Raw genomic sequence first — 22,914 nt, forward strand, 5'->3', positions numbered from 1 at the left:
CTTTGTTGCAGATGTGCTGTTGTTTTATGCATGCAGCCTGCAAGGACAACTCAAACTTCGCATTTAATATTTTGCAACTTAAATGTGATGAAATATGATTTCTTTAGACCGGTTGACACATTTCTACTGTTGCATGGCACACATTTCCGCCCACTAATTTTTTTTATATCACAGTATAAAAATGGAGAATTGGTGTCATGCAGGATATGTTGAAAATTACAGTTGAATAAAAGAATGTGTGAACATTGTCTTTGAAATGTGTCTTTTGTAATTCCGTGAATAAATCTGGCATGATCTCAGTCTGTTATACACTCTAAAATAATACATTCACATTATTCTTTTCCCATCTTGGTCTATTAAATGACTGTTCTCTGTCAGCCTCAAAACATAACTGCAAATAATTTATCCCTGCATCTGAGTGAGACCGTGTGTGTGTGTGTGTGTGTGTGTGTGTGAACATAGGACAATAATGATCTGATGTGTCTGGGTTCAAACCTATGTGTCTTCTCCTCCCATCATGTCATGCTGTGTCTCTTAACATTTAATCATTTGCTGTAGCAGTTTTCTTTAGGGCTTTAAGCTCAATGGAGCAGTCGCCTTGGGAGTAAAGACAGAGCACGTGGGTAGTTAATGAATAACATCCATTTTTTTAACAGCATCAATATTTTAGGTTACCTTATGTGAATGCATAAGGGAAAGTGTATATGTTGGGTACTGTAACAGTGATAAATGGTTATTTGATTTAACTCCTAAATGAACTTGTGAAGAATGTGTGGTTAAGTATAAATGTGTTGCTTCACTACACACTAAAGTTTAAGCTTGGCTTTAATACAAAATGTTCTAGCTTTTAGGACACCAACATTACTATTGCATACTGTATATTCATCACAAGTAATGTTGGGGTGTAATGGTACACATATTCATACCAAGGACGTATTCGTACATGTCTTTCGATTCGGTCTGTGTGTGTCCATAACAAATACAGCGTTATAGCCTAACCAATTTTAACCACCAATAATCGTGCTAAGCACTGTGTTTTGTTACTTTCGATAAGAAACAGTCTCATCTTTCAAATTCTGTCCATTTTATCAGGAAATTCAAACAATAAATGCAATCATCTCTTCCTCTTTACTACTAGTTATAGTATGAAATAAACATGAATAAACATCTGAAGGTATGTTGAAAGATGTTGTGTAACCATTCAATCAGTGTTTTAACTGTGAAAAGACATCAGAACAGCTTGCAAACAATGACCACATACACACTGCAAGTTTCAGGATTGACAATTGTATTTAAATGCGGGAATGAGTCCCGTAAATTATTGTTACATGTGTGTACGAAACTGCCATGAATGGAGAGAATGGAGGCCCGCAGATTAGAGAAATTAACTCTATCTGCCTTGTATTTAGATAATGGAGTAAGGCGTTTTATGTTGTTTTGAGTTAGTTGTGGTTCATTAGCCGCTGTATAGGGAAATAATGAGAAGAATAACAAAGTGCAGTAAACGGTAAATCTGTTTGCACTACAAACCCGTCTGTTCATAATTTAGATAATACATTAAAATAATCTGGTAAGACACACCAGTTTGCAATATCAAGCAGCAAAACGGGCTTTGTAAATAGCTGGAAGCAGATGACACCGGAAGCCAGACACATTAAATTTACAAATTGCCGTGCCTGCTCTTATGGAAAAAATATATTTTTAATCTTATTAAAGGCTTGAGCTGAGCTCTGGCAATGATAAATGCCCCATTTATGTCATTTTAAGTGCTGCTTGACTTTTCGCAGCTGGAAGGTTTCTGTTTAATGAAACAAGTGTGGCTTGGAAAGAACATATTGGAATAGCTTGTGGAATTTCACCTTCTTGGAAAAGAAAAAAAAAAAAAAAAACAGCATCTATGAACAGTGGTCATGTTCCCACCTCCGAATATAAGACTGTAAGGAATGCATTGGTGTTCGTGTCAATAGGCAGTGTTTCCCCTGCCATTATATTAGGGGGCGCCCCCCCCGCCCCCCTTGAAGGTCAAGTTAATTTTATTTAATTATATTTTCTCTATAGCGCCAGATCACAAAAAAAGTAATTTAAAGTTACCTTTCCGATAGAACAAGTTTATTCCTTATTGTTTTATTAAACAATCTAAATAGCCTTATGTTATTTATCTTATTTACACGACGGCATGTCATTTCTGTCTCTACGTTACATGGTCACGCTCTCTGTATAGCACACAGCAGAGTTCCGCCCTGGTGAGGGTTGGTAAAGAAGTGATTAGAGTCCTAATATTTGTAAATATTAAGCAACAAAACGACTATTTAATTATTAATTCTGCGTGTCTATGTGTTAATGAATGGCGCAAACGTGCAGTTTTGTTTACCACTCGTACTGAAGTGCGCGTGACACATGCGGCGATATTAACATCTGTAGTCTGCAGACATAAATAAATGAACAACATCTCCAGAACTGCTCTGAGAGCCACTTCATGATCATTTGACCATTTCATTTGAGTAAAACTATCCTCATATCACATACACACAGAAATGTAAAGGTATTCACGGCAACCCGTCAAAATAAAAGTTTGGTTTAACTTGAAGGCATTGTGGCAGAAATATATTACTATTGTTCAGTAAAATGTATGTAATAGGCTGCTACTACTACTACCAAAATTAGTAGTAACCTTATTTTTAAGGAATAATCATACAATATTTCTTTGATGTTTTAATTCCAATTTTCATTAATTAAAATATAAATTAAATTAAGGTTTTATTCCTTAAAAAATGTAAATTCACAACACAGAATTTCTTAGGAAAAAAATCCATAAGGCTATTGTAAGAATAAATGAAACTTGTTTTATGCTTCCAAATAATTAGACACGCTAAAACAAAAAACAGAAAACGATAAAACATAACGTTGGAAAAAATTAAATATTTCATAGACTTAATTTTTGTTAAATTTTTAATAAATTGGTGTTAAATTGTTTAAGTTTCTTGATTTTAATTAGACATGCTTTCTGATTAATACAATTTAATTTAACCATTAAAAAGGAGTCCAAAAAAGCACCCCCCCCCACCAAAAGCCGTAAACCTAGGCAAAACACTGAATATGTGATGTATTAATAATATTTATTAACCATCTCAGTACTTAATGAAATATAAAAAAAAAAAAAAAAAAAAAAAAAAAAAAAAAAAGATTTGGCATAGATTTGTTTTTGTAATGTTTGTCTTTCCAAGGCCTTCCAAAGTAAAATCCAAGGCTAAACTTGTGGCCACTGTTATTTTGATTGTGGTTTTCAAATATTTTTCATTCAAACCCATCCAAAAGAGAACGTTACCAGGAGAGGAAGGGCCCCATTCCTGAGCAGACCGGCCTAAAACAGAGGTTGTTGCATTCAGAACTCACTTTGTTTTACACTGCTTAATGTCTCTTTGGAGGCTTGTTTTGGATCAGTGCATTTGTTACAAACTATTATGGATTAAAATGCAGCTGATGGTCAATAATACGGTCTCGGCTCAGCTTGGCAGCCATCCTGGGTTGGCAGCTGGTGACTGAAGAGCAAACAGTAACACGCTGCAAAACTCTGATATCATTTATTTGCATCCCTTTGAGAATGTTGCACAATTTCTGCTCTGCCCTCAAACCTCCAGTGTAATTTAATAATAATCTGAGTGAGTAATAAGCTATTATGATGTGCCCTGGCTTGACTTTCTTAGTAATTCACATATTTACAGGTCTAAAATAGCTGATGAGTTCATAGAATTCCTCAGTGCAAACAATAATTTTTGATCAGTATTTTTGTCTTGTTTTCCACAAAAATATCAAACATTCACTTTTAGTATTAGGAATAGGATTGCTTTAAATAAGGATCTTAAAATAAGTAAAAAAAATTTATACCATGAATCTAGGGCTGAAAACATAGATGTGCTGGAGTTTAGCAATCACTCCACAGCGATATTCTGCTTACATGAAAGTGTCATACAGCCAATGTGTGCTTCTTCACAAGCCATTTGTACTGTTTGTGATGTTGAAAATTGCATGGCAATGTTAGTTTTCAGTGTGTGTTAACGATCTTTAACGAGCAAATTTACTGTGCGATCTGAGTGGCTTTTTCTCGTTTGCGAACAAATTGTCACTTAGAAAATCTAATGTGAATATACAGATTACAAAACACTAACCAAAACCATGAGTTTTTTATTATCATAGTTGGTTAAATGAAGTCAGTGTATATAGTCAGTGGAGGTTGGTTAAAGGACACACTGAAAAAACAAACAAACAAACAAAAAAACCCCCCCGGCTAAAACCAGCCTAAGCTGGTCATCCAGCCTGGTCTTTGCTGGTCAAAGCTGGTCAGCAGGCTGGTTTTTTGAGCTGGTTTTGACCACTTCCTTAGCTGGTCAGGCTGGGAGATCAGCTCAAACCAGCTACTTCTAGCATAAACCAGCTAAGTTTAGACTGGTTTTACCATGTTTTTTTTTTGTTTTTTTTTTCAGCAGGATAGAATAATTGTTATTAATAATCGTGATTATAATTTCAATCAAAATAAATCATAAGGCTACTTTAAGGAAAAAAGAAACAAATTAATTTGTTTTATGTATTCAAATAATTAGACTGCAAAAACACAAAATTTGGTAACAATAAAAAATATGGTGAGAAAAAAAAAATTAACATGTAATTTTTGTTGAACTTTTAATAAATTGATGTGAAAATATGTAAATTTCATGATTTTAATTAATTAGACATGCTTTTTGTTTAAAACAACTTAATTTAACTATTGAAAATGAGTCAAGGAAAATTAAAAAGGAAAAAACAGGATCCAGAAAAATTAAAACAGAAAAAACATAATTTAGGGAAAAATAAAATGGATTTCATAGGGCCCTAATGAAGGTTGAGAGATGTTTCTTTCTTTCTTTTTTCTTTTTTTTTCTACAAATGTACATTATGGTTTATTAAGCTGAGGGAGGAAGACGAGGTCTGTGGGAGCTGTGGAACAGAGGTGATTATATCAGAGAAGACCGATCCCTCATAAAAAAAGAAGCACTATTTTTCCTCACAGTAGTGCTCATTAATCATATCTCCACACGACTTGAGAATAAGAGAGAGAGAAATTGTGTAAAGCCAAACTACTTTACCAGCTGAATCCATGCAATTTTGCTAAAAAAAAACACAGCTTTCATTCTCAATCAATCCTTCAAAAATTCTCCTGTTGTGTTTGCACTGAAAAAGACAACATTAGAGTGAGTAAATAAGGACACTGTTCATAAAGGCATTGTTCATGTACAGTTCATTTAGAGATGTTCCTCATCTGTTAATCGCTGTAATTGTGTGTGATATGTTAGTTTTGTCTATTGTCCTCCTCGTTCATGTTCTCTTCTTCTCTTGCTCTGTTCTATTTTCTGTTATTACTTTGGCAATAGGAAGCAATTTTGTTATGCCAATAAAGCACTTGAAAGAGAGAGAGCGAGGGTCCGTCTCGACTCCATTAGCCCGTTTCAGTGCGCCTCAGACTGATTCTGCTGAACATGAGGAGCAGATGAAGGTTGTCTGTTTACGCCCACACTCATAATGTTTTCATACTGTAACTTTTTGCTGGTTGTTTTCTTTTTCCCTTTAAGAAATGCTCATGGTGTAGGCGTAAAGATTTTTATTTTAATGCAAACCGTCTTGCAGCCTCTCATTTTAGATGTTGTTATTAAATATATATATTTGTAGGATTGGGTGATGTGTATTGACTCATGTTTTCCCTGAGTGAGTCAGGCTGTGAAGTCAAACAGCAAATCAATAAAACACAGCCAGAGACTCACTGAATCACTTCCAGAAACAACATAAACAATCTCTCTAACACCTTTATTTAGACATTGATCACTCATCCCTCTCCGCAGAGGACTCAAAGCCACAATCTGGAAAAGAGTTTATTGCTTCTTTTTGTTCATTGAGAAAAACTGAGGTTATGATGAATGCTTTAGTATGTATCAGCTGATACACCGTTCACATTAAAAGCAAGTGATAAAAATTAGAATGATAATTCTGTGTTGATATAAAGAACAATACTTCATGCAGCATGTAGATAATAACGTTTGCAATGTCTTGTGCATGACGTATTGGTTTAAAAACACAGCACTCAGATTTAAAGGTAGTGTATGTAAGATTTTGACTCTACTAAATCATAAAATTACCATAATATGTTTGCAGATATTTAAGAAACATGCTAAGTTAACATACTTGTTTATCTGAAAAACAATGCTACAGTCAGTTATTCTCCTTTGAAAATGAGTATTCTGGGCCGGAATGTTTTGGTTTGTGAAACCCGCCCACTGCCAGTTTACCCAATTGTATTTCAGCACCTCGGGTTGCCAGTTGGCAGAAAACACAGCCTGTTTCATTTCATTCATCGTTAGGGTTAGAACCGGTTCTGTTCTTTGAAAAGAATCGGAACCGTAAGCAATTTCTAAGTTTCGGTTCCGAAAACGGTTCTGGTGCGACACGTGACCAAGCGCTGTGAGCAGCCTTCCTCTGGTGTTCTGACGATTCGGAGTTTCCCATAAAGGATGTCACAAACCAAATAACAGACACACCGCCCTGCCTCTTTAATTACTGAGCACATTGATTCCAATGACATGCATTTCACAGACGCGTTGCGTCTTTAACTTTAGCACCTGCTGCCACTAAATTACATTACATTTGTCCCATATTGTCATTAATATACATACTGACTTCAACTTGGACTACTAAATAAACAAACTTCTATTGTTATGTAAGTATGTGGGTTAGATTATTTAGTGTACAGGTCAGTTCAAGAGTGATAAACAAAGTGATAGAAAATATTTGTTTTCATGCATTTTAAATGTTTAAAAATGTGGAAACCACTCATTGCATCACACCATCTCCTGACTGCATTATTATTTGTAAAATAGGGGCTTTATGAAGTGTGTATACATGGTTATAAGTATAACAGTTTATATTTCATTAATTTAGGGAAATGAACAAGTGTCTCAGCCCTCAAGGGACTATTTGCCAACCAGCTTATTCCTGTTTGAAAAGCAAAATGTTATTGATAGTGTAAAAAACATCAACTTTGAAGCACATGCTGATTGATGGACTAGCATTACTCAACATTACTTACTAACTTCCAGCAACACTACATTCAATCAAGGTAAAATAGTAAAAAACATAATAGTTCATTTAAATGGAACAACAACAGGAAAATTTCTAACAATACCCAACCCTACTTATGAAGATCTGTATACTGTAATATATGTTGAACTTTGACTTTGCCAACCTTTAAATTAAGTTGATAGTAAGTAATAAACAGTATTGAGCATCGAGAAGTTGAGTATTGTGCATTTTTCCTTACCACGGAATCGGAACCGTTTGGCAGAACCTGAACTGGAAAATTTCTAACGATTCCCAACCCTATTCATCGTCAAGTGCGCTCCTTCCTGTTTGTGTCGTCAATCTGGCAACCTGCGTCAAGTCTGAGGAGGAGGGGCTAGGTGAAAAAAACCCTCTCCGATATTTTTTTGAATTTGGACTGCAATACAGGAGACCTTACAGGTTGCTTCTCACTTTTTTAGCTTACTTTTTTGACCCTGCCAAATGCTAAAAAACACGTTCGGTGAAAACAACCCACAAGACGTCATTCTGTGGAACATAAAAGAAAATATTTTGAGAAATCCCTCATGTAAATAAATGTGCTCCAATGTTGTTTGGCTCCCTATATTTCTTCTTTTGCGCTCCACAGAAGAGTCAAACAGATTTGGTTTGACATGAGAATGAGTAATTGATGACAGAAGTTGCATTTTCAGATGAACTGTCCCTTTAAGTGAGATCATTTCCATGTGTGATCTCACACTGATTATGTTTAAAAACCCAACAACATGTGATCATCAAAATACAACCCTCTATGGACACCTTGGCAATTGAATCGCCATTGGCTGGTAAATTTTTTAGTTTACTCACCAGACTGATAATCAAACTTTCATAATAATCAAGTATTATTTAATAATAGAGCTTAAGTAATTAGAAATAAACTTGATAACCATGTTTGAATGCATATTAGTCATTTAAAACTGGACTGGTGATGGTGCTTTTTTGGTCATTTAGTGTTTATGTAAAAAAAAAATTGGGGAAAAAAACTAAAAAAAATATTGATAAGATAATAATGATACGAATTCTACTAATAAGAACTATAAAACGCACTAAAGGCTGATTTATACTTCTGAATCGGACATACACCATAGCCTCTATGCCGTAGGATGTGCATCTGTTTTCATTTATACTTGTGCATCGTTGTCTGCGTCGACGTGCAGTACACATGCAAACTGCTAGTCTGCAATGTCCACGGTCATGTTGCTTGTGTAACCCACAGACCACGCCAAAAGCTGAAGAAGAAGCAGCTTGTCGGAGAAGCAACAGCCGTGAGGCGGGAAAAAAATATCAAAGAACAGATCATTTATTTAAAACTACAAAAAATAGAGAGGACAATGGAACAGCAGAAGATGGCATTCTTTCAATCTCCACAATGCAATGACGCTGTTATTTTGACAGAACAACTGTTTGTCGCGGACAACAAAGTGAAACAAACGGACAGATACACTCCCTATCCTCCCCGCTGTTTTTCCGAGGAAAAACATGTTGAGTTTATACGCTCAATAAACAGAATCTTATTCCATAATATAAATTATGGAAAATTATTATTCCATAACTAATAAACAAAATAGCCTTTTTTGCTTTGTCTGTGTAGTTGTCACTTGATTTCGATCAGTGTGAAAGTTAAGAAAAAATGTCAAGCAGTTAATGTGCTCACATAATCAATTGTTGCTCGTGTCCATCTTTAGTTGCAATGTACTCAAAACTTTATGAGGGCTAAACTTTTTTTTACTAAAACTATAACTACTGGCCTTGAACTGAATTATATGAAATCTATGAAATGTTACGTAACAGTTTCATAACAGGAAATAACTACATAGTTTTGTTTTTTATTTTTTTTTATTCACAGTCCATTTTGGTCACTGTATGTGGCATTTCTGCCGCTATCCCTGTGTAATTTCAGGGCCGTGTGTGTTCTTGTTTTCTCTGGTATGTTTGGCAGTGTAGTGCTGATGTCACTGAGGTGTAATGTGGCCTTGTGGTGGTTGTGAGGGTTTAGCAGCAGTGGGGGAGGGGAGGTCATATTTAGAGCTCCCATGTGTGGACTCTGAGGACAAGTTTACAGGGTCATATATGAACCACTCAACTTTCCTACACTCGTTTACTTATGTACATCCTGCTTATTTCTTGTTAAAGCACACAAAATGTGACTTTGCCTCTGCACAAGAGTTTTCGTCTGTTTGTCCCTGCAGTGGCTCAGTTTACCTTCACTGCAGACTCACACCTGTCCTCCAGGACACCTACAGTGTACAGCCATCTAGTGGCAGTCTAAAGAGAATAATCTACACCTCACCTTTACCCCACTGAAATCTGTCAACACACACACCCCCTCCTGTTGTGCGTTTCAATGAGTTCTCATTTCAGTGACTCTTATTCATCATATGGTGATGGTCAGGATGAATGACTTCTGATTTATGCAAGTACACTTTCTTTTCCATTTTGACATCTGATCTTTCTGAGAGTCCATATTTCTTTGGAAATCCTTGGTATGGCCTGGTTTTCCTTGTGCATCATTGTAAGAGTTCTCTGAAAATAAAAGGGAGAGTGATGGAGACAGCGAAAGAAAGAGAGTGTATAGTGTGATTCAACTCATGTGCACTTCCAAATCTAAGTATTAGTGGAGAGGGAACATTTTAATGAAAACTTTCTTAGCCTGCCCCCTACTGTTGCCCAAGAAGTGCTTTACATCCTCCGGAGTTCAGCATTCTGTTAGTGAGAGAAAACTCCATCAAAAAGTCTGTTTATGATCAGTACTGTCTCTTAGAGGCAAAAGTACATTAATTTAGATTTTTATAGGTCTGGAAATTATCCAGAAACACGTTTCGTTATGCCATCAAAGAATCATTAAAGGTCAAGTACTTTATGGTTCATACTGCCCCTAGTGGTGATAGTTAACTTTAGTCAGAACAGCACTCACATTCACACACAGTCTTTTTAAATTCATTTTTAATGATTATTTTTTTAAATTACATGCTTAATATTTTCACCTCCATGTTGTAATAACCAAGATTTTTGCCCTTTTTGTGTTCTGTTGTGTTGAGAGATGAAAGCTTAATGCTAATTAAATCAGATTAATTAACTTTTGGCCAGTCAGTGAATTAAGTTTATCTGATATTTCACCTAATGTTAAGGAAAATTAACAGAAAAAGGGGTTTATCTAAAAAAAAACAATCAAAAAAAAAAAAGACCTAGATATTTTTCTCAGTGATATTGATTTGGATTGTATTCTGTTTTAAAAATGTTTTATGAAGCAGAATAGCTGATGGCTGTGTGTGTGTGTGTGTGTGTGTGTGTGTGTGTAGAGTTCTCCCCTGTGTTTGTGTAGATTGAAATCTATGTTAATGATGTGCTGCTGTAGTTCATCAAATGACCAGTTGGTGTCTCTGTTTATCCTTTTAAACTTTACTTCTTATCCACATTAGTGTTTCAGAAGGTGTGTAAGGTTACAGACCCTGAACAGTAGGTCAAGTTCATAGCTTTGGCATCAGAAATGCGTTTATAGAGCATTATTTACCGTAATTCAAATTTTTATGGACCCAAAATAAAATCAAAATCTGCAAATTATCACTGTATGTTTAAATGAGAAATATATTTACTTGGTTTAAACTTAAATTATATTGCGTATATAGAGCATATTTTTCTAGCCCATAAAGACCTGCTTCTGTAGAAACAAATGTTTGATGTATTTTTTTCCTTCTGTCTCCTGCAGGCTCAGAGTTGCAGTGTTAATACTGTCATCTGCACTTAAAGCACACTGAAAGACCTCCTCCCAGCAGAGCACTACACACAGCAGACCTGTAACACACCACCTGCCCCTCCATCATCATGATCACCTCAGAGCTGCCAGTGCTACAGTGAGTCCCTCTTCATTTCCATTCACACAGTGGAGTTCACTTCAGCTACAAAGAAACTACATGTCAATGTTGTTAGTGTTAACTACAACTAGTTTTTGGTTTATACATATTAGATGAGAAACTTTCAAGTTAAGAAAACCTTGCAATAAGTTAGAATAAATTTAAGTACTAAAATGATTAAAGCTAAAACTGAAATAAAAATACATTAACGCTATTTTATTTGTTATAATATAAATATATATTATATTATAATATTATTTTAATGATTAGAATTAAGCTTGCAAAACACTAAATAGCAGTATTTAGTGCACTTCATCAGATGTGGACATCTTTCATTGGATGACAGAGTTCATGTGGAGCTCATAGTGTTTTCCTCCCAGGGACTCCGTTGAGTCGGGTCAGGACACAGTGAGTCTCAGTATGAGTATGAGTGAGCTGGACGACACAGGAGATGGAAAGACCAAGAAGAAGAGAGGAAGGCCTGGCAGACCACCTGTATGCCTCACATGAAAACTGTTTCCTTGAATTGCCACAAAGAAGATTATGTATTATTCATGGTTTAACTTTAGCATTTTTATTCCCCCTGACTCCAGGCACCCAGCAAGAAACCTCGGAAGTCACCATCAGAGAAGGGTCCGATGGGAGTCCAGCGGGGGCGGAAGGCCAATGGGATGGCCCAGCAGAACGGAGAGGGCGATCCTGTCACTCTGTTTGAAGTGGTCAAACAGGGAAAGAGTGCTATGCAGGTATAAAACACAAATTAAATAAATGTAAACAATAAAATAGTGTTAAACTTGTACACTACCATTCAACGATTGAGGTCAGTAAGATTATTATTTTTTTTTTTATATTTACTTTTATTGAGCAAGGACACATTAAATTGATCAACAGTGACAGAAAAGACATTTATAATGTTTCAAATAAATGCTGTTCTTTTGAATTTTATGTTCATCAGAGAATCTTAAAAAAATGTATCATGGTTTTCACAATACTAAGCAGCACTACTATTTTCAACATTAATAATCATAAGAAATGTTTCTTGATTTCTGAAGCATCATGTAACACTGAAGACTGCAGGAATGCCTGCTGAAAATTCAGCTTTGCCATCACAGGAATAAATTACATTTGAAACTATATTAAAATAGAAAACACTTATTTAAATTGTAAATATATTTCACAGTATTACAGTTTTTACTGATAAATGCAACTTTGATGAACCTAAGAGAGTACTTTTAAAAAATAATTAAAAAAATCATACTGACCCCAAACCTTTAAAAAGTACTGCATACCTTAACACATTCATTTGAACAGCCCTAATTATAAAATGTTAAGTAGTATGTATTTTTCAGTGTTAAATGAGGAGTGAAATGTATATCTGGTATCCCAATGTTTCAGATCAGGAGCAGATGTTGAATACGTAACAGCTGCAGGTGTGCAGTTATTACATCCACCATGTCAGACTCGCTTAAACTCACTTTAAAAGCCAGACTGTTCTGCTTATGGATCAATTGTGGATCAATTGTTGATCAAATTGTCCAGTGTGTTTATGTAAATAGTGACACAGTTGTCCATGACTCTTTCAGTCGGTCGTTGATGACTGGATCGAGTCATACAGACAAGACAGAGATTTAGCACTTCTGGACCTCATCAACTTCTTCATCCAGTGCTCTGGCTGTAAAGGTACAAATATCTCATGCTCAAATACCTCATGCTCTGTATTATTAATCAATAATAATAATAATATATTATTCATGATAGTAGTGATTACTGACCATCCTTCATTTCAGGCACTGTAAGAATTGAAATGTTTCGCAACATGCAGAATGCTGAAATTATTCGCAAAATGACAGAAGAGTTTGACGAGGTATCCTTTTTAATGGATTTACAGAATCTTATGTAGTCGAATAATATTTGAACTGTAGTCCGAGTAGGTCATTTTTGTGTTTTAATGCAGGACAGTGGCGATTACCCCTTGACCATTTCTGGCCCATTGTGGAAGAAGTTTCGCTACAACTTCTGTGAGTTCATCTGCGTCCTGATCCGTCAGTGCCAGTACAGCATCATCTATGATGAGTACATGATGGACACGGTCATCTCTCTGCTGACGGGTCTGTCGGACTCACAGGTTCGAGCCTTCAGACACACCAGTACTCTAGCAGGTAAACCCAAATTTGTAATGAGAATTACATTTATAAATCTGTCGTCAACAAAAAGGTCTCCATGTGGGTTTCAGCCAAATTAGAAGTTCTGTGCTTTCAAGTTTAAAAGCAAAGAACTGAAGACAGCCATCAGTATTAGTATTGTAATTTTAATTTGTTCAGTGAAATAAATTTATTTATTATTATTATTAATTAACTTTACAGATCAGTAGTATTAATACTATAGCTATATATTTCTTTATTGGTTTATTTAATTTTTATAATTTAATTAAATACAAATAATTAAATAATAATAATAATTAATAATACAGTTATTATTATTATTTAATACTTTTTTACAGTGCAATAAATATTAATACTATACTTTATATATTTCTTTATTGATTTGTTTAATCTGTGTAATTTTAACAAATAAATTACTTCAACTTGACTTAATAACAATAATAAAAATTGTACAAATTATTATTGAGGGAATTTTATAAAACAACAGTGTGCATGTGACCTTAGACAGCTGAAGTAGAGAGAGATATTTTTAGATTCTGTTAAAAAAAAACAAAAATGAGTTTGCATCCCTGTCCTTTGTTCTTTTGGCCTCAGCCATGAAGCTCATGACTGCTCTGGTGAACGTAGCTCTGAATCTGAGCATTAACCAGGACAACACACAGAGACAGTATGAAGCCGAACGCAACAAAATGGCGGGAAAGAGAGCCAATGAGAAGCTCGAACTCCTACTTCAAAGGAGGAAAGAGGTATGACTTCCTAAACCCTCTTGTCTTACTCAATGTAAAATTCAGTTGTAGACTCCCGCATGAAATACTGTACACAGAACTTCACAAATCTGCAGATTTTCTGCAGAAATTAAACATGTGTCCTTCAGAAAGTCATACACATAAGTGGATTTGCAGAAAATGTGCAATAAGTCTGCAGATTGTATTAGTAAATGGTCATTATATTGCTGATCATTCACTCATATGAACAAACTTTCTCACCAGCTTCAAGAAAACCAAGATGAAATCGAAAACATGATGAATTCAATCTTCAAGGGAATCTTTGTTCATCGTTATAGGTGATCAGAGTTGTATGCCTTCACAATAATAGCGTGCGTGTAGCTGTGGATGTCTGGTCTTATCTTCTTTGTGACTGGCAGGGATGCAATAGCTGAAATCAGAGCGATTTGTATAGAGGAGATCGGTGTGTGGATGAAAATGTACAGCGATGCCTTCCTGAATGACAGCTACCTGAAGTATGTGGGCTGGACTTTACACGACCGGGTACGCCATCTCCACATACACCAACAGCAGCACTTTTGTCCCTGTAATATTTCATTTTCAGTGTATTAATATCAGCATCCTCCATTTCCAGCAAGGTGAAGTGCGCTTGAAGTGTTTGAAAGCCTTACAAAACCTCTACACAAACCGCGAGCTGTTTCCAAAACTCGAGCTCTTCACAAACCGTTTCAAGGTAAGAATGCAGTTCAGGGGAGGTATCGCAGTTCTCTGAATGTGTTCTCTGTGTTGATGATGATCAAATCTCCTCACAGGATCGGATCGTGTCTATGACGCTGGATAAAGAGTATGATGTGGCTGTGGAGGCCATCAGACTGGTCACGCTGATCCTTCAGTGAGTGAAGCTCAGATGCTATCATATGCTGAATGTAACTGCAGTCTGGTGTCTTTCCTCCATCAAATGTTCTTCATTTGTTCAGGGGTAGTGAGGACGCTCTGTCTAATGAGGATTGTGAGAATGTCTATCATCTGGTGTACTCCGCCCACAGGCCTGTGGCAGTGGCTGCTGGGGAGTTTCTACATCGAAAGTGAGCCAGCTTTAAACATCCTTTAAACAACATCCAGTTTTTGAATATTTATCTCTTTGGCTTTTAACTGATTATTTTATTTTATTACATTTATTAAAATTTTAATAATTTAATTTTCATTAATTTAATTTTCTATTTTCTTTTCATGTGCAGGTTGTTCAGCAGACATGATCCCCAGGCGGAGGAAGCTCTGGCCAAACGCAGGGGCAGGAGCAGCCCAAATGGAAACCTCATCCGCATGCTGGTGCTCTTCTTTCTGGAGAGTGAGGTAACGCCACAACTGATGATCAGGTGCTTATTGAGAATTACGATAGGTTAACACAACATTTGTCTCCTGAGGTGGCATTAGAATCCAGTTAGTTTAATTTATATTGGTCTAAATCTTTAGTTTGTGTCAGAGCTAACAGTGTGTGTTTGTATTTACAGCTGCATGAACATGCTGCCTATCTAGTGGACAGTTTGTGGGAGAGCTCTCAGGAGCTGCTGAAGGACTGGGAGTGCATGACCGAACTGCTGCTGGAGGAGCCAGTGCAGGGCGAGGAGGGTACAGACACCCTGAGAGGGCTTTCACTGCTGCCCATAGCAGATTATATTAGATAGAAAGCATAAGGGAGATTGGAACTAGTTTTGACAAAGGTCGAAAACTCTGTTTGAGTCCAAAGTTTTTGTAAGTAGTTTAAAAAGTTGTGCTGTTTCATTAGTTGTTTTATGTTCCAAAATTGGTTTATTTAAATCTAGCTGTGAAGCACGGCTCTTTAACTCCAGTCCTAGAGGGCCAGTGTCCTGCTGCGTTAGCTCTAATCAAACACACTCAAATAAGCTAATTAAGGTTTTCAGAATTGCTTGCAAATTATAGACAGATGGGTTTGATTTTGTATTGGGTAATAAAGGATTTTAGTTTTTGATATTGATAATAATTGTTTATTTTTCTTGAGATGATAATATTAGTGTTATTTTTATTTGTTTGTGTTTTGCTGAAGACTGGAGTAGTGACTGCTAAAAATTCAGTTTTTCCATCACAAGAATAATTTACATTTTAAAGTCTATTAAAATATAAAACAGTTATTTTAAATTGTAGTAATATTTCACAATATTTCTGTTGTTACTGTTTTTTGGATCAAATAAATGCAGCCAGAACAAGAGACTTTCAAAAACTTTATAAAAACCAACCCCAAACTTTTGAATGGTGGTGTATCCCTTGTCAGTACGTCATCTGGGGACACCGTCGAAAATCCCTATACAAAATATGACTCACTCACCCTGAGAAATATGGAGTAAAAGGTGACCCAGATTTCTCCCCTACCTGTGAGTAGGGGTGTAACGGTACACAGATGTCACAATTCGGTATGTACCTCGGTTTCAGTACAACAGGAAATGTATTTTATCATTTATTTTGAACAGAAAGTAATGCCAGAGATCGTCTTACGATAGGGAGATGAGAGGGTCTGTATTACTTACTATTGGAGAAAGCATAACGGTCAACTTGGATCACGTGTGTCTTAATAACCAATCACATTACAGCCTTGACATCACTCAATTTCAGTCAGAGTTGTGCGACACTCAATCGCCATTTACGGATACCTTAGGAATGAATGAGAAATGCAGTAAGCTGTATCCCACCTGTCGCAAAAAGCCATAGTTCAATCCAAAAGTGTTGCTTAGTGTAAAACAAGTTGGAGATTAGCTGATAGGCTGACGATTCATTAAATGATAAGCTGTTTCCTCTAAAAAGCTGTTTATTTAGCGTAGTGAAGCCTCTCCTCCAGGCCTCGGTTACGCTTTTTTGACTAAAGGTTGCAGGCTTGCCTTCTAGTGGCTTTGGTAATGCTACACACATTGCCTATGACTGGCTGTATTTGTCGTCTGACTGCATACCGTGACGGTTCGGGGCAAATACATGTACCGTTACACCAGTTTTTGGGTGAGAAATCAGTGTCATACATCTACATCTCCTAAATGTATGCATCTGCAACATAAGCACATCTCTTACTCTCTGACTCTGTTTGTCTTCAGTGTTGTTGGACAGGCAGGAGAGTGCTCTGATTGAGCTGACTGTGTGTACCATTCGTCAGGCTGCTGAGGCCCACCCGCCTGTGGGGAGAGGGACTGGGAAAAGGGTATGACCTTTACTTGACCAGCTACACTATATAGCTAAAAATATCTGTCATTTTATTATAAATGTATTTTTTCATTAGTATTTAGTGAAGTCTGTCTTGTTGTGCAGGTTTTGACAGCAAAGGAAAGGAAGATGCAGATTGATGACAAAAACAAATTAACGGAGCACTTCATCATGGCTCTTCCCATGTTACTCTCAAAAGTAGGATGAAAAGTATTCTGTTTTCAAGCTTGCATACATCATAACCGGGTCAGTCATAAGCTGATAAACCCGTTTTCCGCCCACAGTACCAGACAGATGCAGAGAAAGTAGCCAACCTCCTACAGATCCCGCAGTACTTTGACCTGGATGTGTACAGTGCTGGGAGGATGGAGAAGGTATGCAGTTTCTCCAGCTGGGTCTCTTTAAATGCTAAACCTTATCTGATAGGCTGCATCTGAATGTTCCAGCACTTGGAAGCGTTACTCAAGCAGATCAAGTTTGTGGTGGAGAAGCACACGGACACGGAGGTCCTGGAGGCCTGCAGTAAGACCTACTGCATCCTGTGCAGTGAGGAGTACACCATCATGAACCGCGTGGACATCGCCCATAGTCAGCTCATCGATGAGCTAGCAGACCGCTTCAGCCACTCGGTGGAGGAGCTGCTGCAGGCGGTGAGGGCAGATTTAGAGAGATTGTCTGTTACAGTATCAAATCAATTACAAGAGATATTGAGAAAGCACTTTAACAAAGAGAAGGCAGCTTTAAAAAAAAATTTAAATTAAGGCATGGTTCAACCCAAAATGACAACTGTTATTATTAAACCAGCCTCATGTCATTTTTAATACTTGTTTATAGTTTCAGCATCATACAAAAAGTCCTTGCTAAATGAATTTAATAAATGGATCAGTGAATTAATTCTTTTTTGATTGATTTGATTAATCCAGTTTAGAAATCAGACTGAATGATTCTTTAACAAATTGGAATAATCTGCTTGAGTTCAACTTGAGTTTATTCTTGTATGGCCCATAATGGTATGTGGGAAAAAAATGAAAATGTGTTATTAATAAAAATAATAATAATAAATAGAATAAAAATTATATGTGATTATAAGTAAATAAATAAAACATCGAACAGTACAATAAAATAGTGTGTGCATATTTCAATAAATACATATTTTTATGCATATTTATTTATAATAAATTTTTCTCAAAAACATGAAAATACATAGCTGCCATTTGGGGGTCTGTGGCATTTAAAAGATTGAAAACCTTGCTATAGACTGCTTTTACTTTACTTTTTTTCTTTTTTTATTGACATTTATAGATGGCTTAACAGCCATGGTCACAGTTTTTGTTTTTGGGTGAACTATCCCTTGAACATTTCAGTGCTTAGACATCTCAGAGCTTCATTCATTGTTCTCTCTTTTAAAAACGGAGGCTGTTGAAGTAGAGTTTGTGAACATTATGTAGAATTCATAGAATTGTGCAAGGGTCGCTGATCAAACATTTGTGAATGTCTGCCTCATTTACAGGGGGAAGAGGCGGATGACGACGACATCTACAATGTACTCTCCACTCTCAAGAAACTCACAGCCTTTCACAAGTACGCTGCTGTCTTGTTAAATCACTGCAAATGCAAGTTACTTCTGACCACTTTAGTTATTGAGTGCTAATGAACAAGCAATGTGTCTGTCTCTCCTCTCCATCAGTGCTCATGACTTGACCAGATGGGATTTGTTCGGGAACTGCTACAGGTTGCTAAGGACGGGAATAGAGCAGGGCTCTATGCCAGAGCAGGTGCGTCTGTTTCAGATATGAGATGAGGGAATCTCAGGAAGCCTATCAAGAACATGTCCAGGTCATTTTTCAACCCAAAATTAAAGGAATGAAATAAGAAATTACATTAAGAAGAAGACATAAAAGTACTGAGGACAGTTCTCAGTAGTGTAAATAAAAAAAGCAGTATTATTTAAATGAATTACACTACTGGTCAGATGTTTGGTGATATAAAAATACTGTAAAAAATTTTTTATTATAATTTGTTTTTTATTTGAATATAATTTAATATATAATTTAATATTGAATATATTTTAATATGTATTGTGTATGTAATGTATTCCTGTGATGGCAAATCAACCATTACTCCAGTCCTCAGTGTCACATGATTCTTAAGAATTTATTTGAATATACTGATATGCTGCTCAAGAAACATTTCTTTTAATACATTCTGGAAGAATGTTTTCTTTGCTGTTTTACAGTGTTGAGAATTGAAAATGAAACAATTTATAAATGTTTGGCACAGTTTAGTAGCATTTAAAAAGTTTGTATTATACAAAAATATTTAAATCAAAATGCTATGGTTGACCAGTCTGAATCAAATATTCCAGACAAACAAAATATCTTGCAACTTTTATTTGATTTTGTACTTACTTTATTATGATATATTTGAAATTTTTTTTGATATTTCACATTTTTTAATATCTTTTTGAATCATTGATTTCATGTAGATCATATTATGTCCTGATGCTCACTGAGTGTGTTTCACTGTGTTTTGTAGATCGCAGTACAGGCTCTTCAGTGTTCTCATTACTCCATACTGTGGCAGCTTGTGAAGATCACAGAGGGAGCTCCATCCAAGGTATGTTAGGCATCTATTTAATGTTTTAACTTCTTATTTATCAGATTGATTTGATGCAATACAATTAAATTTTTCAATCAGCAGTGATACAGAACCGTTCAGCAACCCCCTCACATTACATTTGTAATCTCATCCTGTATTGAATGTGACTTGGCTGAACAAGCATAAGAGGGCTGTTCATTAACTGATTATTGCAACTTCAAACCAAAAATGTTTTCTTTGATATCAGGATGATCTCTTAGCACTACGGAGGGTTGTCAAGTCTTTTCTAGCTGTGTGCCAGCAGTGTCTTTCAAACGTCAACACGCCGGTTAAAGAGCAGGTGAGCTCCTTCGTTCATCCTTTCATTCAGGAAAGAAGTGCCTGTGCAGTAGTCATTCATGCTACGATTGTTTCACCTTCCCATCTCTTCCTCCAGGCGTTCATGCTGCTGTGCGACCTGCTGATGATCTTCAGTCACCAGCTCACCACAGGGTCCAGAGAGGGTCTGCAACCTCTGGTCTTCAACCCAGATAGCACCCTACAAAACGAGCTGCTCAACTTCATCCTAGACCATGTGTTTATAGACCAGGATGACGAGAATCAGAGCATGGGTGAGTCTAGAGACGATATTAATGACATTGTAATTTAAAATAAAATTATGTGTGTAAATAATGTTTAGAAGTGAAATTCAAGTGTTTTCACTTTCGTTACCAGAGGGTGATGAGGAGGATGAAGCTAACAAGATTGAGGCCTTACACAAGAGGAGAAACCTCCTAGCTGCCTTCAGCAAGCTCATCATTTATGATATAGTAGACATGCCAGCCGCTGCAGACATCTTCAAACACTACATGAAGGTAAGATAAGCAGTTATCACCTTACCTGACATGCCTACTGTCATGAAAGAAACTAATCAGATGGCAGTGGATATACATTGTATACTGTACTGCTATCTACAACACACAATCTAGGGTAGTTCTTACATATTTATCAAACTGTTGTAAACTGTGTGTAGTACTACAACGATTATGGAGACATCATCAAGGAGACTCTAAGTAAGACCAGACAGACGGACAAGATACTGTGTGCCAAGACGCTCATCCTGAGCTTACAGCAGGTGAGATGACAGTCTTCATTTTATGGGATATTCTAGCATGATTCACATGCATTATCATTTCAGATCTTGATGATTCTTCTAATCCTGTTATTTTTTCTGTTCTTCAGCTCTTTAATGAGCTGATCCAGGATCAGGGGCCTAACTTGGACAGGACCTCATCTCATGTGAGCGGCATTAAGGAATTGGCCCGTCGCTTTGCCCTCACCTTTGGCTTGGACCAGATCAAGACCAGAGAGGCTGTGGCCACACTGCACAAGTAACTTCTCTTTAATATTTGGATTATTACTCATCAAGCACCAAATGGGTCTCTTCTTCACTCTACCTATCACAAGTATTTCTCTTGTTTTCAGAGATGGCATTGAGTTCGCCTTCAAGTATCAGAATCCTAAAGGACCAGAGTATCCCCCTCCAAATCTGGCCTTCCTGGAGGTTCTCTGTGAATTTTCCTCCAAGCTTCTTCGCCAAGACAAGAAAACAGTGTAAGTTAGTCTGAGGAACACTTTTTGGTTAACTACCAAAGTTTGGTTTAATGTCTTTTTTAGGCTCATGTGCTTGAGCTTTGCCTTTGTAAAAAAATACTCTGATGGACTGTAAAACATCATATAATCCTCCACTGAGTGAAAATGTCTTTTTATTGGATGGACCCTCTGAGAACATGAGCAGAAAGATTGCATTAATGTATATAATTAATGAGGAAAAAATTATATAGAATTGCATTTTTGAGAATTATATTAATGGAATATTCATTTGGCTCTCTCAGGCACTCGTATCTGGAGAAGTTCATGACTGAGCAAATGATGGAGAGGCGGGAAGACATCTGGCTGCCGCTCATCTCCTACAGGAACTCTCTGCTGACGGGCGGAGATGAAGATCGCATGTCCATCACCAGCGGCAGCAGCAGCAGCAAAGGGGGATCCATACGGAGCAAGAAGGGCCGTCCACCACTGCACAAGAAACGCATCGAGGGTGAGGATGCCAGTAGATGTAATCATACTGATATGAGACGCGAGGCCTGTGGGTTGGTTCAGTTGATCGAGATGCCTAAAAGTAAGCAGTCATGGGCTGTTTTGTGTGTGGTGTCGTGGTTCTGCAGAGGAGAGTGTGGAGGGCTCTTGGATGATAAGGAACGACACCCTACAGACCCCCGGAGCCCTGCAGACACCCCAGCTCACCTCCACCGTGCTCCGAGAAAACCCTCGGCAAGCTGCTGAGCACCTCTCTGAACAGAACTCTGAGCCCGGCTCTGAATCTGACTATGTTCATAAGTAAGTGCTCAGTCTTAAAATACACTACATACCCAAAAGTTTGTGAACGCTTAAGCAAGTAACACCACTGGTTGTATTATGTCAGCTGTTATGTGTGTAGTATTAAGTGCTTTTCCTCTCGGCCAGTCCTCAGATGCAGATGTCCTGGCTTGGCCAACAGAAGATGGAGGAGGTGAACAGGAAAGAACGCACAGCCATGAACTACATGAAGGCCCGTAGCGGAGGAGTACGGCAGACTGTGTATGTGGAGAAAGACATGTGGGATGTTTCACATGAGGAAGGTGCAGTAGTTAATGCTACTTTGATGTCTCTAATCTAGACGTGGTCTCATGGAGGACGACGCAGAGCCCATCTTTGAGGATGTCATGATGTCGTCGCGAGGTCAGCTGGAAGACATGAGTGAGGAATTTGAGGACACCATGGTCATTGATCTGGTAATCAGATGATACTAGCAAATAAAAGCATCTCAGAGTACTTACGTAATTATATATAGAAAGAAATTCCAAATTCCATGATCTTATATCCTCTGCAGCCTCCATCCAGGAACAGGCGGGAGAGAGCAGAGCTGAGACCGGACTTCTTTGACTCTGCAGCCATGATTGAGGACGAGTCGGTACGGCTTTAACTCATTAAGTGATAAGTGTGACATGACATACAGCCAAGTATGGTGACCTATATTCAGAATTCGTGCTCTGCATTTAACCCATCCAAAGTGCACACACACAGCAGTGAACACACACACCGTGAACACACACCTGGAGCAGTGGGCAGCCATTTATGCTGCGGCACCCGGGGAGCAGTTGGGGGTTCGGTGCCTTGCTCAAGGGCACCTCAGTCGTGGTATTGCTGGCCCCG

The 22,914-nt window shown here is 37.2% G+C and overlaps 1 protein-coding gene across 1 annotated transcript in view; it reads left to right on the forward strand.

Annotated features, from left to right (window-relative positions):
* Positions 1-22,914, forward strand: part of LOC109048307 (cohesin subunit SA-1) — a 37,308-nt gene that overhangs the window by 12,160 nt on the left and 2,234 nt on the right. Inside the window, exons 2-33 of the mRNA XM_042773544.1 lie at positions 10,847-10,991; positions 11,372-11,486; positions 11,585-11,737; positions 12,575-12,671; positions 12,779-12,855; positions 12,946-13,150; positions 13,748-13,899; positions 14,143-14,216; positions 14,298-14,421; positions 14,513-14,611; positions 14,691-14,770; positions 14,856-14,963; positions 15,117-15,231; positions 15,390-15,507; positions 16,977-17,080; positions 17,188-17,280; positions 17,367-17,456; positions 17,529-17,732; positions 18,593-18,663; positions 18,770-18,857; positions 19,618-19,698; positions 19,928-20,020; positions 20,117-20,291; positions 20,395-20,534; positions 20,693-20,794; positions 20,902-21,050; positions 21,145-21,273; positions 21,555-21,760; positions 21,888-22,059; positions 22,186-22,299; positions 22,379-22,493; positions 22,592-22,672. Of these exons, the coding sequence (XP_042629478.1) occupies positions 10,963-10,991; positions 11,372-11,486; positions 11,585-11,737; positions 12,575-12,671; positions 12,779-12,855; positions 12,946-13,150; positions 13,748-13,899; positions 14,143-14,216; positions 14,298-14,421; positions 14,513-14,611; positions 14,691-14,770; positions 14,856-14,963; positions 15,117-15,231; positions 15,390-15,507; positions 16,977-17,080; positions 17,188-17,280; positions 17,367-17,456; positions 17,529-17,732; positions 18,593-18,663; positions 18,770-18,857; positions 19,618-19,698; positions 19,928-20,020; positions 20,117-20,291; positions 20,395-20,534; positions 20,693-20,794; positions 20,902-21,050; positions 21,145-21,273; positions 21,555-21,760; positions 21,888-22,059; positions 22,186-22,299; positions 22,379-22,493; positions 22,592-22,672 (3,753 nt within the window). The 5' untranslated portion in view covers positions 10,847-10,962. The remainder of the gene's footprint in view (positions 1-10,846; positions 10,992-11,371; positions 11,487-11,584; positions 11,738-12,574; positions 12,672-12,778; positions 12,856-12,945; positions 13,151-13,747; positions 13,900-14,142; positions 14,217-14,297; positions 14,422-14,512; positions 14,612-14,690; positions 14,771-14,855; positions 14,964-15,116; positions 15,232-15,389; positions 15,508-16,976; positions 17,081-17,187; positions 17,281-17,366; positions 17,457-17,528; positions 17,733-18,592; positions 18,664-18,769; positions 18,858-19,617; positions 19,699-19,927; positions 20,021-20,116; positions 20,292-20,394; positions 20,535-20,692; positions 20,795-20,901; positions 21,051-21,144; positions 21,274-21,554; positions 21,761-21,887; positions 22,060-22,185; positions 22,300-22,378; positions 22,494-22,591; positions 22,673-22,914) is intronic.

Source organism: Cyprinus carpio, chromosome A2, assembly GCF_018340385.1.
Source record: "Cyprinus carpio isolate SPL01 chromosome A2, ASM1834038v1, whole genome shotgun sequence".
NCBI classification, from domain to species: domain Eukaryota; kingdom Metazoa; phylum Chordata; class Actinopteri; order Cypriniformes; family Cyprinidae; genus Cyprinus; species Cyprinus carpio.